Here is an 18,188-nt window from a genome sequence, read left to right as displayed (position 1 = left end):
TGCAGTTTTGAGGACACAGTATATGTTCTATAAATGTTGGGTGAGTAAATCAAGGGGAATATAGTGCAACTTAAGACCCAGACAAAAGCCATATTACCTTGCCCCTAGAAGCCATGGGCAAACCTCATGTTCCTCTTTTATTTTTATTTATTTATTTTTTTAATGGATGCATGGTCTCATCATAAAGCCCTGGCTGGCCTAGACCTCTCTATGTATGCCAGGCTGGCCTTGAACTCACAGAGCTCTGCCTGCCTCTGCTCCGCCCCACAGTGTTGAGATCAAAGGTGTCCACCATCATGCCTGGCTCAGGTGGGCTATTTTTGTTTGTGTTTCCTGTCCTCAGTTTTTATCTTTGGAGGCTCTGGATCTCAAAGATTAGAAACTCAGTTAGAAAGCAGGTAATGCATAGCTTTCTAACAAGATCAGCCTAAGCCAGGGGAACTTCTTTGTAAACCTTGGTAAAGATGAACCCTGCAGCATCCTGTTTCATTCTGACCCCTTAGCACACTTAGACACTTTTCCAGTCTGACAGAGGGAAGGGGAATCCCACCTCAGCATCTCCAGGGTCCTGGAGAATTGCTGCTTCCATGAACAGGATGGTGACAGGCAGGTCCCCTTCCTTCAGCCTTTTTAAGCCTTCTTCAAATGCTCCAGGCCAGTCCTTGAAGGGGTTTTCAGTGTGAAAGTAATATCCCTGGGACACAGAAGAGGTCACAACATAACATATCATTGTCTCCCTTCATTCTAACATCTGGTAAAGCTCTGAACAACTTATTGCCCCACTGGGGGATACAGATGCCCCTATTGAAAACACAACTTTTAAAAATACAGATTTTTTTCACTTGCAAATGTTTAACACAAAACTAGATGAGTCTAGTGTTTTCTATGAATATTCAACTTAGAGAGAAGGCTCTCACACAGTTTTGAAACTTACACCCTGCGTAGTTTTGGATTGTGGCTATCCTGTGCCACTAAAATGATTTATGTGCATGTGCTAAAGTTAGTTACTCAGTCCGTATTGATGGACATTTTGGGTATTTTTTAAAAATTAAAGTGATATGATGGCTCATGCCTGGAATTCTGAACAATGGAGGTCCAGGCAGGAGGATCACCCTGAGTTTGAGGTTAGTCTGGGCTACAGCTACATAGTAATAAATAAAATAAACCACTGTCTCAAATTTATTTGTTTTTTAAAATAAAACTACAGTGCAAACTTCATGCTTCAGGGTTGTTTTGCACTTTTTAAAAAAATCTTATGCTAGACTTCAAGAACAGACACTTTAGACCAAGGCCATGAACTGTGTTTTAGACCGTATGTATGTAGTTGGTCTGCTCTGGGGTTAAACTGTCTCCCGTGATATTAGAGAATATTATGTGTCACTGCTTCACTGGAACACCCGTCAGAAAATCCTTTGACTGATGCAAGCACACCTGGAGATGATGTTACTACGGTCTAAAGTGAGGGCCTTCATTCTCCACAGGTGTCAACAGCCAGGGCATCTGCTGGGGCACAGGGTGATGGACCCAGTCAGGCCTCAGGTGTGTGGATTATAGCCTGGGGTCTGGGGACCCTCAGTGTCTTCCTTTCCTGGGGTCTGGGGACCCATAGCATCCTCCCTTCCTGGGGTCTGGGAACCCATAGTGTCCTCCCTTCCTGGGGTCTGGGAACCCATAGTGTCCTCCCTTCCTTACCTAGACTGGATATTTACTTTGTGGGAAAGGTAGTTACTTTAAAAATTTTGTTTCAAGATTACCCAACCTTTTGAGGGATGGAACCACTGGGAAGAGAGATATTTGAGTGGCAAAGTAAATCCCCTGAAATCAGACCGGCCATCATATCCCCTCTACCTACGGCACAGTACGTGGGGCACAAGTATTTGCTGTATTGAGTAAAATGTTATGAACGTTATCCAGGACTGAATACTGCTGAGACTTATTCCATACCCCTACACATGAGGTAAACTTTTATCGATAAACATGTGTGTGTATATGTACGTGTGTCTGTATGTACACGTGTGTGTCTGTGTGTTCATTGTATGTGTGTGTGATGTTTTGCTGTGTAAGAAACACCCATTTCTCTGTCTTTCAGGATACTTGTAGTAATTCTACTATCTTCCTCTCAATAAATGTTTTTAAAGGTGGAGATCGCAAAGCAGCTGGGACTCAGTGGGCAACCTGGCTAGTGGTTCACTGCACTTTCCTGTTTCCCAGGGCTCTTAGCCATGACGTATCATCACATAACCTTTTGAGGTTGACCTGGTTGTGTGAAGAGCATTCTTTGCACTGACAGTCTTTGCTGATAGTGTGATAGCACCACGAGATGCAGCCCGAAGTGTCCGAATCACCTCTTGGCTTGTACATGACCAGGACAGGTGACTGGTGGTGAGGCATTGTGGGTTTTGGGGTTCTGAGTAGGTAACAAACTGTAGGAACAGTAATAAACACGGGCACTTCATTTCCAGGCCAGCTATCCTCAGACACCAGAGTTACCTGTTTTTCATCGATTGCAGTTTCTTCTTGGTCAGACTGATATCAAACTGCCTTTAATTCTTAGGTTGTTCACAAAGTACTTACTGACTGGTCCATAATGTGCAATCTGATAAGTGTGCAGACACTCAGCAGCATGTGAGGGCAGACTGAGTTACCTTCTCACTGGCAGAGACCACGGTGACTTGGTTCTGGGCTTCTTGGTTCTCAGATATCCAGTTCCTCCGGGCCATTTCTTCCCACTCCGCCTGCATCTTGTCCCAGAACTCCGTATCTGACTAAGAGAAAGAAGAGAGATGGATTGAAAATCACACTGGTTTGTTCCTAGAGATACATTTGCCTCAGAGATCACATGGTGGGGGGGGGGGAGGAAGAGGAGGAGGAGGAGGGAGAGGAGTAGTAGTAGTAGCATTTAGCTAGGTGACGCCCAGCAGCAGGCAGATCTTCTGCAGGGCACCCAGCTGTCAAAGAGGATCAGCCCTGACTTTTTTTTTGAAATATGTCTCATGCACTGGCCTCACACTTGCTATGTAAGCGAGGATGACTTGGAAGTTTTGATCCTTCTGCCTCCACCTCCCGAGTGCTGAGATCACTGGGTTTATGCAGTGCCGGGGATCAAACCCAGGGCTTTGTACATCTAGACAAGCTCTCTACCAACTGAGCCACATCCCCAGCCCCGGCTCTGATTTTCTCCAGCAGAGAAATAACCACTAACATCATTTATATCAGTGAATCAGCTAAACTTACACTACACTACATACATACACATACATACACACATACATACATACATACATACATACATACATACATACATACATACATACCTGAGCTTATGATGGAGTTATCAACAAATGAATTCATAGCAAGTTGAAGATACTTTAAGCGGACATTAATAAAGATAACCTACTGAACAGAGTGCCTTAATGGCAGCCCCCTGCAGAGTACTGGTGTTAACTCTTGCGGTTGTGTGCTTGGCTCGAGAGTGCTGCTCAGTGTGGTGGGGAATCCTACTGCATATGGACAGTCCAGGTAAAGGCCCAAACTCAAAGTTCCCGTCCTGCTGAGTGGATGCCACTTACCTACCACTGTGAAGTTACAATATGTTAAATCGAGCTGTTCTTAGTTGGGTACCTCTGCACTTCAAGACAGTTTTAAACGTGGTAGCATAATGCAGGAAAAGGAAATCCACAGATGACCAAACAAATACCCCCTAGAGTAGCAGACATATTTTAAGAAGGGAGACCCAGACCTGAGCTGCTCCTAGAAGATAAAGAATTGGAGCAGCACCCTTGGCGTGGCTGGGCAGGGACTTGAGTGGTCCTGGGCACAAACAGGAGAACTGACTTCATTCTAGGCTAAGTACCATGCCAGGAGGAAAGTGGCCCGAGTTATTGTCCCAGTGAGGGAGCCACAGGATTTCAATCCCGCTTGGCTTCCAAGCCTAGAATCATCTGCTTGTGTCAAGCTTTGCTTCCTTGTGCTACAGAAGTGGGGGTGGGGGTGGAGGGTGAGCATGGTCATGCTGGGCTATGCATCTTCGTCGTTTCCGGGGCAGGGTGACTGTATGTCGATATGTATCGTTTCCTTTTTAACTTTCCTATTCATGTCCTGTCAGGGAATCCTGGTCGTTTACCCTCTTACTTCATGAAAGGCAGTGTGAGCTCCTAAGGCAGAATGTCTGCAGAGCTGCCCCCGGCTGGCTTCAGTGTTATTAAGCCTGAAGAGAGCACTTTAAGTGGCCAGAGCAAGGAGAAAGGAGTGAATCTCTCAAAGGACTCAGAAGCCATTTAAGCGAGGGTGGTACTTCTCAGGGGTAGAGAGAGATGGAGGGATTGTGGATTTGGACTTGTCGGATGATGGTGTACACCTTCTGGCAATTTCCTGGCACATTGACTTCACCTCAGAATCATGAGTACGGGAGGAGGGGTGCACTGGCTGGAACCCTGATTCCCGCTGGTAGGGAAATAGAGCTGAACTTCTGGGGATCCCTTGGGGACCTGTGGCTGTGAGCTGTGGGAGGATCCCCAGCACTGTGTCAGCCATCCAGACTTTGTGTCCCAGCTATGTCACTTCCAGGTGCTTGGGAATCATTTTTCTTTTTAGACAAGACAGAAGAGGCAGTTGGAGGTGTTCCCTGGGCCCCTCAGTCTGGAGCTGAGACTCAGGCTCTTCACCTGTACATCTCAAACAGCTCTAGAACCTTGAGTCTGGAGACCTGCTGAACCACTGCCAACCTGGTTGAGGGTAACCTCCTTTTCACCCTGCTGGCCAGCCTGGACAGGACCAATTTGGCACAAGAACTCTTCCTCAAAGTTGCCTGAATGGACATCGCAGCCCTGTTTATTTTGGACCCAAACATTTAGAGAATAAGGGTCAGCAAATGTGATTATTTCAAGCTACTGAATAAGCAGGAGGTCTTCATGTCTTCTCTGTCAATTTGGGAACATTCATTCCCACCACAGAAATGGGTTCTGCCTGGCAGAGTTCTTCCTTCATGGAAGCAGCAGGTGGGCTGACAGTATGTCTGAAATGTTGGAGGCAGAGGGGATGACCATCAGGTATACAAGCTAAGGTGGGGGATGAAAACAAATTTTCTTTTTAATGTGTCTTCTAGTAGACACCACAAGAATCTCAAACAGCAGCAGCCTTGGTAACATGAGGAAGCACACCAGCATGTCTCCAAGGGGTGGAGAGGCCAATGAAGTAGAAGCGTTCTGGCTTCAAACTTTGTATTTCCTCTTCTGTGGTAAGTTTTGCTTTTATAACTATTCAGTACAATAAAACAACACCCCCCATACATTGCTTTCCCTTTTTTTAAGTCCTTTATCCCTTATTGCTATCAAATACTGAGAAGTCTGGAGAAAATATGAGAGGGATATTTTTTTGAACAGCTTTTTTTTTGGGGGGGGGGGTGTTTTCGAGACAGGGTTTCTCTGCATAGCTTTGCGCCTTTCCCTGGAACTCACTCTGTAGACCAGGCTGGCCTCGAACTCACAGAGATCCACTTGTCTCTGCCTCCTAAGTGCTGGGATTAAAAGTGTGCACCACCACCGCCCGGCTCTTGAACATCTTAAGGATGCAGGTTTGATCAGTCTGCAGTGGAAAGGAAGGGCCCACCAAGGGAACTCGACAGTGCTTTGCTGGCTCCCATCCCCCACTCTAGCATCTCAGAGACCAGTGTCTTCACATCCGGAGGAAGCCAGACACACATCCCTCTGGAGAGTCCTTGCGATGGGAAGCATTGTATAATCTGAATGGAAGACAGAGAGCTTTCGTACCACGTATGCCTGGGTCACCTTTCCTGCATTCCACACCAGAGGAGTATGTGTGTTAATTCTACCTCCGTAGGAAAGAACTTCAGGTGAGGTGGGGCTGCTGGGCTCCCATTTAATGAGATTCAGCAGGATTTACCATTTCCACTTAAACTAAGTCACAGCAGACTAATTAAGCTGCACAGCACAGTTTTCACTTAATTACAGAATACTTTTAGTGCCATCAATTTCCACTCAGTCTCAGAACCCAGATTTTACTGCAGCAGCTGCAATTAGTGCCAGCTCCCTACCCCATTTTTAATGAAGTTGAGGAAAACCTCCAACATATTTGAATTGTAACCATTTTAGACATGACCAAGGGATTTTATTTACTGTTGAAACTGTTCTGGGGTTTTAGTAGACTATTTCTCAGAATTGGTGTGTAACAAGTTAATCGCTTATACCAAGGAGTGGTTAGGAGGAGAATGGCTCCCATTGGCTCATATTAATGGTTCCCAGTTGGTGGAAGAATTAGGAGGTGTGGTTTTGTTGGAGGAGATGTGCCACTGGGGGTGGGGTGGACTTTGAGGTTTCAAATGCCCATCTCATTCCAATTAGCTCTCTATGCCTCATGTTTGTGGATCAAGATGTGAGCTCTCAGCTACTGCTCCAGCACCATGCCTGCCTGCCTGCCTGCTGCCATGCTCCCTGCCATGATGGTCATGAACTCTAACCATCTGAAACTGTAAACTGCAAATAAACTCTTCTATAAGTTGTCTTGGTCATAGTGTCTTATCACAATAATTGAAAAGCTATTAAGACACTCTAGAAGTGAATTATTGTTTGGAATTTGTTTGTATTTTAATGACAGCCTTCTAATGATACCAACAGAACACATTCAAAAGCTAACTTGGGATATGCATATATAGTGATAAGGAAAACAACATTCCCATCACAGACCTGGGGTCAGCTCTTACTCCATGTGGGACTGACTGCAAAGTGCTTCAGCTCTCCGATGTCATCTTCCTTACTCTCGAGATGAAGATATAAGAGAAGTTTGGGTGAATTGTTCTGATTACTAAATGAGAATGATGTCAATGAATGTTTGTGGATGTCAGCCACAAATGGGAAATCTACATCACAGACCTGCTCCCAAGGGTAGGCACTATCTCAGAAGAGGAGGAGGAGGAAAGATTTTAAGAGATGGAAGTTGGAGCGGACTGGAGTGAAACAATGTCTTCCGGACATGACAGGGCTGCTTCACTCATGAACTCATGGCAACTGTGGTTAGCTCACAAGATCAAGCCACTCAGCATTCCAGCCTGACGGAGGCAGAGTATCACCAGCCTCGCTCCTAACTGAGGAACGGGGATGGGGGTTTGAGAGTCAGTATTCTTAAGGGTGTGGCCCCTAGTAGACCATGTTCCAATGTGTCAGTATATGAGCAGCATGAACTAGAACTAGTGGGTGGTGGGGGGGAAGAGTACACAAAGTTGGGAGGAAGGGGAGGTGGACATGATCCAAGAACATTGTATGCATACATGAAATTCTCAAAATAATCTAAGTATTATATTGGAAAGTAAGTATTCTCATTGTATTTTTATATCATTGAGAAAAACAGAGTGCAATAAATTTCTTTTTACAGCCTCAGAGTTCAAATGCCTATGCTATACGTTGCTTGGTGTTTTAATTTCCTGTAAATGCCTGTTCCTCTTCTAGATACTTCTTTCCATTTAAATCTTTGTTTTCCACCTAATTATTCAAAAACTAAGAGCAAGGTTAAGAAAATTACGGCAGAATGGGCTGTTAAGTAGCAATTAAAACCATGTTTATGAGCAGGATCATAAACACCGAATGCTGTTGTCCAACATTCCCAGGGCTGTGGGGTGCAGGCTGCGGGGAAGACGCCTGCAGATCAGCATGCCTGCAGATCAGCATGCCAGCAGCAGTGGTTTCATGGGATGAGATCAGGAGGAATTTATCCCATAACCTCTGCTTGTAGTTTTCAGAATTTCCCATTTTTTTTTTATTGCTAGTAAACCCTTTAATTTGGTGGTAATTTTTAAAGAAACCTTAATGTTTCAAGTCTGTTCTACAATAATGTCTTCAATGACCTCACAGTGTGTCAGTCTCCTCTCTTTATTTGATGTGGTATATGTGTGCAGGACTTGTGTACACATGTGTATACATGTGGAGGGCAGAGGCTGATTGATGTCCAATGTCTGTCTCAATTGCTTTCACCCCTATTTTTTGGGATAGTTTTTCTTACTTGCTTACTAGGCTCATTGGTCAGGGAGCCCCACGGATCCTCCTGCCCCTGCCTCCCCAGCACTGGGAATACAGGCATGTGCTGTGGCATGCAGCTTTCCCATTGTTCTGGGGACCTGAACTCAGGTTCTCTTGCTTGCCTGGGAGGCATTTTACTGACTCAGTCATTTTCCTAGTCCCTGGAGCAGTTTCATGCCTCTGAATTCCTACTTCAAAGGCATCCTATGTTGATGGTTTGTAAGAAGACAGATGTGTGCTATACATGTGTGTGCTCATGCTTACATCTATATATGCATATATGTGGCGCGCGCGCGCGCGTGTGTGTGTGTGTGTGTGTGTGTGTGTGTGTGTGTGTGTTCACAGTTTTTGGAACACAGCTTGGAAAATGCTTTAATTGGGACACATAATGTGGAGGTGGAAATGAAAATAAATCTTTGAACGTTTTTTGAGAAGACAAATCATATGATAACACTTAGCTTTTCAGTGGTAACTAGTTATTTAAAATAGCCTTTATGAATACATATAATTATGTATGCAGAATGGACAAAGACCATAAAAAGTTACTGTCTAGTGTACTGGCATTTCTCAGTGGTTTCTGGCCTTTCTTCTCTCAGCATTTTTTATTTTCTTTATTGTTGTTTTTAATATAACATTTAAAATAACTCCAACAGGAGAAGCACTCTGATAAAGGAACTATTCTGGTAACCAACAAATTGTAACTTCTGTGGTTGGCCAGGGCCTGCAAAGCTAATACACAGAGACATTGATTTATTTCAGGAGTGGTGGCTGAGAGGGGCAGTTCTGAAGTTAGACCAGGTTAACTGTCCTAGATGTGAAACTTTACAGTAGGTAGTGGAGCTGACCCTGAACAAGTAAATGACCCTCTGTGTCCTTAGTACCATCAAGTGGGAGAAACAGTCATCAATGGGGCATTTGTGAGCACCAAGTGAAATGATGGACTTGGACTGGAGCATGAAGCTGTGCTCAGAGGAGGCATCAGAACTCTTGAGTACAGCTACCTTCCAACATCCAGGGAGAAGCCAGCCTCCCCCTCCTCCTCTTCTTCTCACGAGAGAATGGCCACTAGAGGGACCACTTGTTTAGAAGGATTATAACGAATGCAGGCTTTCTATATTTAACACTATTTTAGGCGCCGCCTTTTGTAGGATATTTTTGCCTATCCCTTTTGGATTTTTAAGAACTAACCAAGTCATAGTATTAAAAACTGCATGACACTGGCATAAAAGTAAACTCATAGGTCAACAGAATAGAATAGAAGGCTCAGATATAAGTCTAAGCAACTATAGCTACATGAGTTTTTAAAAAAATATCACATATTGGAGAAAAGACAATATATTTAACAAATGGTGTCACGAGACCTAGATTTTTACTTGCAGGAAAATGAAGCTTGATTTACTTCTCACCCTGAACAAAATCAACTCCAACGCATCCACAACTCACGTAAGACTTGATGCTCTGGAACTGCCAGAGGATAGAGCAGAGAATGTGTTTCAATGTGTAAGCACAGAACATACTTTCTTTTCTAAGATTTTTTTTTAAATGTGCATGGGTGTTTTGTCTGCATGTATATCTGGGCACCATGTGTGCAGTGCTCACAGAAGCCAGAACAGGGAGTTGGATCCCTGGAACTGCAATTACGGATGGTTATGAGTCATCATGTGGGTGAACAGAGCTTGGGTCCTCTGCAAGAACAACAAGAGTTCTTAACTGCTGAGCCATCTCCAGCTCCAAGGTACCCACTTTCTGAACAGGATTCCCATGGTGCAAGAAGTCAGACCAACAACTGACAACATGGGATCTCATAAAGTTAAAAACTTCTGTCCAGCAAAGGAAGCGGTCAGCTGAGTGAAGAGGCAACCCTCAGCAGTAGACAGGGTTATACAATATATCTACCAGACAGGGATTTGTGTCTAGAATAAGCAAAAGACTTTGAAAAATAAACATAAAGAAGACAAACAATCCAATTAAAAATGAAGTATGGAACTGAGCAAAAGGTTCCCAAAAGAAGAAAAAGGTAAACGCCTGGAAACAGTTTAAAAACTGATCAACATCCTTAGCTGTCAGAGAAATGCAGATTAAAATCACTTTCACATTCCATCGCCCTCCAGTCAGAATGGCTGTCAGCAACAAATCTGACAGCAAATGTTAGAGAGCATATGGGGGAAAGGTTAAGTCTTTCCTTGCTGTTGGTGGGGTGCAAATTAATACATCTATAAAGAAAATCAGTAAGGGGGTCCTTCAGAAACTTGAGAACACAACTACCATATGTCCCAGCTACATCCATCCTGGGCATCAGAGGACTTCATACACTACCACAGAGATTCTTGCACATCCATGTCACTGCAACCCAAGTCACAAAGCTAGGAGATGGAATCAACCAACATGTGGGTGGATAGGGAAAATGTGGTGCACACACACAATAGAATATCACTCAGCTGTAAAGAAAAATGAAATAGTTAAATTTGCATGCAAATGGATGGAACTGGAAAAAAAATCATATTGACTGAGGCCACACAGGTTCATAAAGAAAAATATGCAATGCTCTTTCTCATAAATGGATTCTAGTTTTAACTCCTTTGCTTTGCAGATTTAAACTAGAGTACATGTGGCAGCCAGGAACAGGCCACCAAAGTTGGGAAGAGCAAAATGGAGGTAAAATGAGAGTAGAGAGGGAGAATACTGGGGGTGGGAAGCATGGAGGAGGTGGGGAATAGGAAACGAGGTGTTGCAGAAGGGTGCACAAAAAGGCTACGCTAAAACCTATGATCTTCCAACCCAAGGAACACTTTCAATTAGAGGGGACAGTAGAGCACAGGTGACATGAAAGGAGATGGGGTACACTTGAGTTAAAGGTTTGGGGATGGGGGGTTGGGGAGAGGGAAAGGCAGGGAGTAAGTTAGCCAAAGCTAAGGATATATGAAGGGTATGGAAATCCACTAGTTCATGAGTACACACACACACACACACACACACACACACACACACACACACATCCACCCTGTGTAGGTAGACAATGATATTCCCAGAAGACATGAAAATCTCAGTGTTAGGCATAGGATACTTTCCTATGAGTTATTGGTCAAGGAGGTCCCAGAAGCACCCCAAAAAAGCACAGACTGTTGCTGTTGCTCTTGGCTGCTGACCATAACAAGATGGTAGGACTCTATTGCTGAAGACACCACTTGGAGGCAGGAAAGATATAAATCAATCTTGAACTGACCAGGAAATTCTTTTGCTGCTGGCTAGCTGACACAGTGCCAGGAGGTGCTATTCATGCTGATGGAGGAGAAAAGACATCAGTGGTCTTACCCAGTGCTGGACCATGCATGCTACAATACTAACCCACGGGCAAGATGTGTCCATTGGTGCAACAGTGGCATGATGGCTATGGGAATCACCACTTGCTTTCTGATTGGATATGGGAATCACTACTTGCTTTCTGATTGGATATGGGAATCACCACTTGCTTTCTGATTGGATATGGGAATCACCACTTGCTTTCTGATTGGACATAAGGCTTGCTCTATGGGAGGGAGTTCATTCCTGGTATTGCACACTTGGTCAAAAGCCCATGACTGGGAAACTTGCTGTTTTGCTAAATGATTATACTGTCAAATTATCCTCTAAATACTCACGTTTATAAATATTCAAACCTGTAGACTTGTGCTACTCTTAACTTTGATTGGAGAAACCTTTTTTTTTTTTTTTTTTTTTTTTTTTTTTTTTTTTTTTTTTTTTTTTGGCAGTAGGAGGCAGCTAACACAGAGATTTATAACTCATCACAGTGTGAGTGCTTAGCTGGGGTTGGGTCATCTATACCAACCTCTGCCATCCAAGGTTCTGGGAACTTTGGAGAAGAATTATTTAAGAGCCACTGGTATAGATGTTGCAGGCAGCAACTGACAGAGGGTGTGGTTACCTGCACAAGAACTTCATAAGACTGAGACAGTCAAAATTATAGCATGGATTGGGTAAGGGTCCCGAAGGCCCCCCCTAAAGGAGGAGCTACTTGCAATTGGTGGCTGCTGAAGGATAGAGCTGTTCTCTGACTATGTGGCTGCAGGTAGGTTGCTCATGCTGCAGTGGATGACTATATACCATGTACACATGGGCAGCACCAGTTGGACTTGGGTTATTAATAAAAAAACACATGCAATTAGGATAGAGATGGGGTGGGCCACTAGGGGGAGATGGAGGGAACCATTAGTGGTGGATGCAGATGACCAGTATACACTGAATAATGAAACTTTCAAAGATAAAAAAGAAAAGAATAAAAAGAAACCAAAACTCAAATAGAACAATGCCCAAATGAAAAAATATGGCTCAGGAAATTTTGTCAGGAAAAGTCCACAAACGAACAAACAAACAAACAAACAAACAAACTATACCGGCTGCGTGGTTGGATGCACTGTTATCCTGACAACCTTCCTTTTTATCCTTTTTCTGTGTGTGCTCATGTGTGCATGTACACATGCAGGCAAGAGAGCAGCCTTGGAATTGTCTTGTTTTGTGGGACAGGGTCTCTCACTGGATGTGGGGCTCATCTATTAGGCTAGATTGTCTGGCCAGTGAACCTCAGAAATCTGTCTGTCTCTGCTGCACTGGGATTGCAAGCATGTATCAGTGTGCCCAGCGTCCTGCGGTCCTCTTGCTGTGTGACTTTTTTCCTACAGGTGCCTCCCAGTCCTTTTTTTTTTTTTCTTTTCCCCTTCAACTATTTGTAGCCCAGAGGTGAAAACCGAGCCTGGATTCAGTCTGTGGTTTCTGAAGCCTGGGGAGGAAGATAACTCAGGCTGGTTTCCTGCAAACCAGGGTCATGAGCTGTGCAGAGCACCCAGCCCCAGGTTTGGTGGTGGTAATATGGACATGCCCACGTAACCTTGAGCTGGCATCTGGCTGTGCCTGGAGAATATGGAGCCAGGTGTCTCAGCTCCCCCTTTATGGCCACAGAGGCTTCAGAGATTTTCCAGATGGCCCAAATCATCACACATTCTCCCAGTGTATTGATTTATTGGCCTGTGAGGATTAATTTGGACAGAATTAGAGAAACATTTTCTCTGCCAAGGATACTAGACATTGAATCTAGCTTCTTGGCTGCTTCATTCCCAGTCACACAGCAGACGATTGGACCAATAAAATGCCAGGTGGAAGGCTCCATTGGCCTGGAAGGAATTTATCCTGTAAGCATCTATTCTCCAGAACCTGTCAGACATGGGTGCACAGGTGGACCCACATCACCCCGTTTCAGCTGCATAACTGTAGGCAGGGGCAGGATCAGCTGAAGCAGGAGCCATTATATAATTAGGGACATAGTTTGAAAGGCCAGGCGCACATGTTCCAAAAGAGATACAAGACTGTAATCTAATACCTTCCTAATGTCTTAGTAAATTGATTTTTTGGGTGCAGATTTTCTTTGACTGAGGCACTTTTAAAAATGTGACAGGCAGCATTTCTTCCAAGTATTTTATTATGTATCTGTTCACATTTAATTTGCATATTCAGCAAACTTTACTGGCAGTCTTCCCCTGTGGCAGACAGTGTTCTTCATCACAGGTGCTGGGGAAGAAGGGGGATGCTGAGCCTGTCTTGAGAGGGTGGGGTTTGGGGACAGAGACAAGGGTATAGGAAGGGTGCAGTTTGGGGACACAGAGGAAGGAAGCAGAGGAGGAGCCAGTGCAGGGAAGGTGCAGAGAAGAAGAAAATATGGTGCTGTGAGGGCAGCAAGAAGAGAAGAGAGCAGAAGATCTGAGCTGGACCTGGGGGTTCAGTAGTCACTCTGGAAGCAGTGAAGTCAGCTGGGACTCCAGGGCTGGGCAGAGGTTAGATGGGTCTTGTGGTGAGGTGAACATTTCTAGAAGAAGGCCCATTGTGTATGAAAGCTGGGAAGGCAACCAGGCGAGTTTATTATGGTGCCAGTATAGACATCACCCTGGGAGAGTCAGGGATGAGGATGAAGAGGTAAGAAAGGTGAAGATTACAAAGGACTTTTTAAAGTTGGGTGAGTGAGTTTGGACTGTTCTAAGAAAAAAATTGTTATTTATATCTGTGTTTTGGGAAGATTGCTACAAATGGAGTTAAAAGAGTGGAATAAATCAGACCCTGCATTCCCTTCCCTGGAGTGAGACTCTCTGAACTGTTCCTGTTGTCTAATGTAAGTGACGGTGGAAACCAAGTAGGCTGTAAATGATGGAGATGGAGAGAAAAGGTGGGTCTGAGAGACACCTCACAGGATCAGCAGGACTTAATGTTTGACTAGATGTTAGTGTGGGAAGGAGGAGGGGAGGGCCGACAGAACGAAGGGAGAGAACAGAAAGGTTGAGGATGAGAGAATGAGAGAGTGGGGCAGGAAGAGGGGACCAGAGAGAGAGGAGGAGAAAGAGGCTCCTCGTAAGGTCTTAGTCCTGGCACAGAGAACAGGAAAGACCAACAGGGCTGCGCTGTGGAGTTTGAGTCTGGATGTACACGGCTGGAGCTGCTTTGGGAGGCTTAGGTGTGGTGCTGAATGCACAGTGGGCTCTGGGGGGTTTGGTTTTGGTTTTGGTTTTGGTTTCAAGGGTAAACATGGCTATCAGATTCATGAACTCACACCATCTGTGGTTACCTGCACAAGGACTAAGCAAGATCAACCAGTCAAAACTCTAGCATAGATGGGAGAGATGATCTCCAGGTCCCACCCCTTACTGACGAGCTACTGGCAGTGTTGACAACACTCTTCTTTGAGGGGTCCCTGCTGATAGTTTCCCATGTTCTCGTGGATAACCCCACACCCATGTACACATGGCAGCACTGACTGGCTTCTCGGTTTATATATGATTAAAAAAAAGAGGAAGACAGAGTTAGAAGTTGGCTATGGGGGAGGGGGAAACGGGGTGTATATGGTCATATTTCATTGTATGGATGTATGAAATCTCCAAAGAATAAAACCACTTCTAATAAAAAGGTCTGAGTTTATTTTTATAAAGAATATACTCAGAATTGGTGATATGGGCTTCGTAGACTGTTGGCTGGAATCATTAGAGAGAATGTGTTGAGCCTATGGGAATGGGTCAGGAGCAAAGGGTGTGTTTCCCAGATTGAACTCCCAGTAACATCAGCAAGAGGGGATGGGCAGGGCGAGGAGAACTCTCTAGAGAAAGGTGAAGATGAAGAGACTCATAAAGTGATGAAAGGGTTTTACCAGCGTGTAATGATGTGGACAGGCACTGTGTTAATAACAGAGACAAAACCATCTCATTCCACTCCATGCATATAGAATAGGTTGTAAGCCAGACTGCCTTGGACTGCAGGGAAATAAACCTGTATACCAATAATTATCAGAGAAGATAAAGTTTCAGTCTGAAGAGGGGGGGTATGGAAGGAGCTGGAGGGAGGGGACCTGTGAGGGACTTCAGGGGAGAAAGAGAAGGAGGAGAGTAATTAAAAAATAAGTTTATACTGTAACAGTAAATACGACATCTGTGGGGGTCTCTGGAGTTACTATAGTGATGAGGTAGCTAAAAAAATCTCATCTTCACTTAATAGCTATTTTTTCATATTTAATTTTATATATTTACACACCTCTCTACCAACTTTCTTATCTAATCTAATATCTAATGCCCCAACTAGATATTTTATGTTACCAAGAAAAACCTCTAGTGCCAAGAATGGACTGCATCTGTTGAGTCGCTGACGAAAGGCATCCCATGGGACTCCCCAAACATCATAGACTACTGCCAAGGCTATTGTTTGCTTGCTAGAACCTGATGGTAAAGTCCTATAGCTGAAGACAATACTTCCTTATATCATTGACCATGGAGAAGTAGAGCCGGAACCTAACCAGAAGCTCTTCCCTACTGACCAGGATTCGTGGTGTTGGAAGGTACTCTGCACGCTATCAGAAGAGAATGGTAATCATCAACACCACCCAGCTACAGACTCTGGGACCTACAATAGCAACCTGTCTGCAAGATATACTGGTTCAATGGTGCCATGAATATTATGGGACCAATGTGGTGGTTTGAATGAGAATGTCCCCCACAGGCTTATTTATTTGAGTGTGTGGTTCCCACTGGTGGAACTGTTTGGGAAGGATTAGTAGCCTGTGATGTTTGGGGGATTGCATGGAACCCCTTTAGCTAAGGACTCAACAAGATGCAGTCCATTCTTGGCACTGGAGGTTTTGCCTGGTCTCAAAAAATATTGGAGGTGTGACATTGGGGATGGGCTCTGAGGTTTCAAACAGCCCATGCCATTCCCAGTTCTAGCTCTTTAGGCTGTGCTTGTGGATTAAGATGTAATTACTCAGATACTGCTCCAGCACCATGTCTGCCTGCTGCCTTGCTCCCTGAAGTGATGTTGATGGATTCTAATCCTCTGGAACCACGAGCCTCCAAAGTAAACACATTTTAAAATCAGTTGTCTTAGTCATAGTGTCTTACTGCAGCATGAGAAAGTAACTAAGACAAGTAACCAATCACTTTTTGATTGGATTTAAGGCCCAGTCCATAAGATTGAGTCCATACCTGATACCAATAAAGTGGCCAAGAACCTGAGACTAGATAGGTCATGGGCCCAGGAGAAAACCCCCGGATACTATTATTTTTCAAAAGGAAAATAGCAATGTCTATCTAATCTTTAACTGCTTTATTTGAGTTGCAGATGAGGCTAAGGGCAGGAGTGGGGGGCATAATAACCATTATGTCTGCATTTTCTGCTTATTATCTACCACATCTGTCTATGGAGACATGAACGGAAAGGCCCTGGGAGAATCTAGTCCCATCCACTTCTTAGGGACATGAACTGTGGAAAGTGGCAGGAGGGATGTTAGGAGGTTCTTGTAGTAAACAGGTTCATACCTGAAGTGTAATGGGAACAGAGGAGAGGGTGAATCTGGGATTTATTTTTTTAGGTGAGAAAAATCAATTGGCAACAAACTGCTTTGCCTGTTACAAAGCAGCAACACTGAGCGTGCATATTTTTAAAGGCCTTTTATGTACATTGACTTATCTGACCTTGATAAGTCAAGTCACTAGGAGCTAACCCGGGACAGGGCTATGACCCACATCAAATGCCCACACTTGAAGCTTCCCTCTGGTGCGGCTTTCTTTCACTTTACCAGGCCCCACCTTGCCCCGCCTCACCGAATTGTCCTTGGCTGGAAGATCAATCAAGGCCATTGCTTGGCAAACATCTTGGTTGGAGGAAAAGCAGGACACAGCCCTTCAGTTGGTCTCTTGTCAATTAATTTGCTGAGACAAATCAAGTTCATTCTATTTAGAAATACAAGGCTACCCATCTTGCATCTTGCTCTCAATCTTTTTTCTATCAAGAAGGAAACCACGACAGAATACTAAAAAGGAACTTTCATTTTTGACTGAAGTTCTAAAGGAATGGGAGGAAAAACAATGGAACAAGAGATGTCTGACTGTATACCAGATACATAAAAGAAGTACTTAAAATCTCTCTCTCTACCTAGTCATATACACATACATCCACACATTAGTATATAGCTTTCCAGTATTCCACTTAAAATTCTTACGAAAGGCTGAACTCAAAGAGGCCACTGGGTACATTGCTGTGAAGAGAATGGTTGAGAATATGCTTCCCATAGACCAGATGTGGGTCACACAAAGCAGGGGGACCTGTAACTATCTTCAGTTACACCTAAATCTTCCTGAAAGGGCCAGCATTGGTGGCTTCCTCACTGTAACTGCACCTGGACATTCCCGATAAGAATTCATGAGAACCCCATGAAAGCAGAACATGAGAGCATGTGTTTATACTGAACATTTAAGAAACCCAGTCAGTGATGGGAGGCTGAGGTCCTTGTCCTCCCTCCCCTCACTGTGGATCTGCCCTGCAGGGCTCAGAGCCATGGGAGGAAGGCTCTGATGAAAAGCTGCTCCTAGCCTGAGAACTGCAGATATGGAGCAGATCCTGTTACAGAGAATTGGCTATCCTGGCTAATGACACAATACTCTCATCAAAACCAAAACCATCTAGGAGAAGGCTGTACCTGAAAGGGTATCTCGAGAAAGGTTTTCCTTTGCATTGAGACTTACCCTGAATGCAACTGGTTCCATTCTGTGGGCTAGAATCCTTGGCTGAATAAAAAGGAGAAAGCAGCTGAGCATCCACGTTTCTCTCCCTGATTCTTCACGACGAATGCAGTGTGAGCAT

General features: G+C 44.3%; 1 protein-coding gene across 17 annotated transcripts in view; it reads right to left on the bottom strand.

Annotated features, from left to right (window-relative positions):
- Positions 1-18,188, bottom strand: part of Pex5l (peroxisomal biogenesis factor 5 like) — a 212,252-nt gene that overhangs the window by 12,373 nt on the left and 181,691 nt on the right. For all 17 annotated transcript variants that reach the window (XR_013051994.1, XR_013051993.1, XM_006971126.4 and 14 more), the window contains 2 exons: positions 2,646-2,765; positions 551-694 (listed from right to left, as the gene is read on the bottom strand). Coding sequence is in view for 15 of the 17 variants with exons in the window: in XM_006971126.4 (XP_006971188.1) it covers positions 551-694; positions 2,646-2,765 (264 nt within the window). In the remaining 2 variants the exon portion in view is untranslated. The remainder of the gene's footprint in view (positions 1-550; positions 695-2,645; positions 2,766-18,188) is intronic.

Source organism: Peromyscus maniculatus, chromosome 6 (genome assembly GCF_049852395.1).
Source record: "Peromyscus maniculatus bairdii isolate BWxNUB_F1_BW_parent chromosome 6, HU_Pman_BW_mat_3.1, whole genome shotgun sequence".
Lineage (NCBI taxonomy): Eukaryota > Metazoa > Chordata > Mammalia > Rodentia > Cricetidae > Peromyscus > Peromyscus maniculatus.
This window is presented reverse-complemented; position numbering and strand designations above follow the sequence as displayed.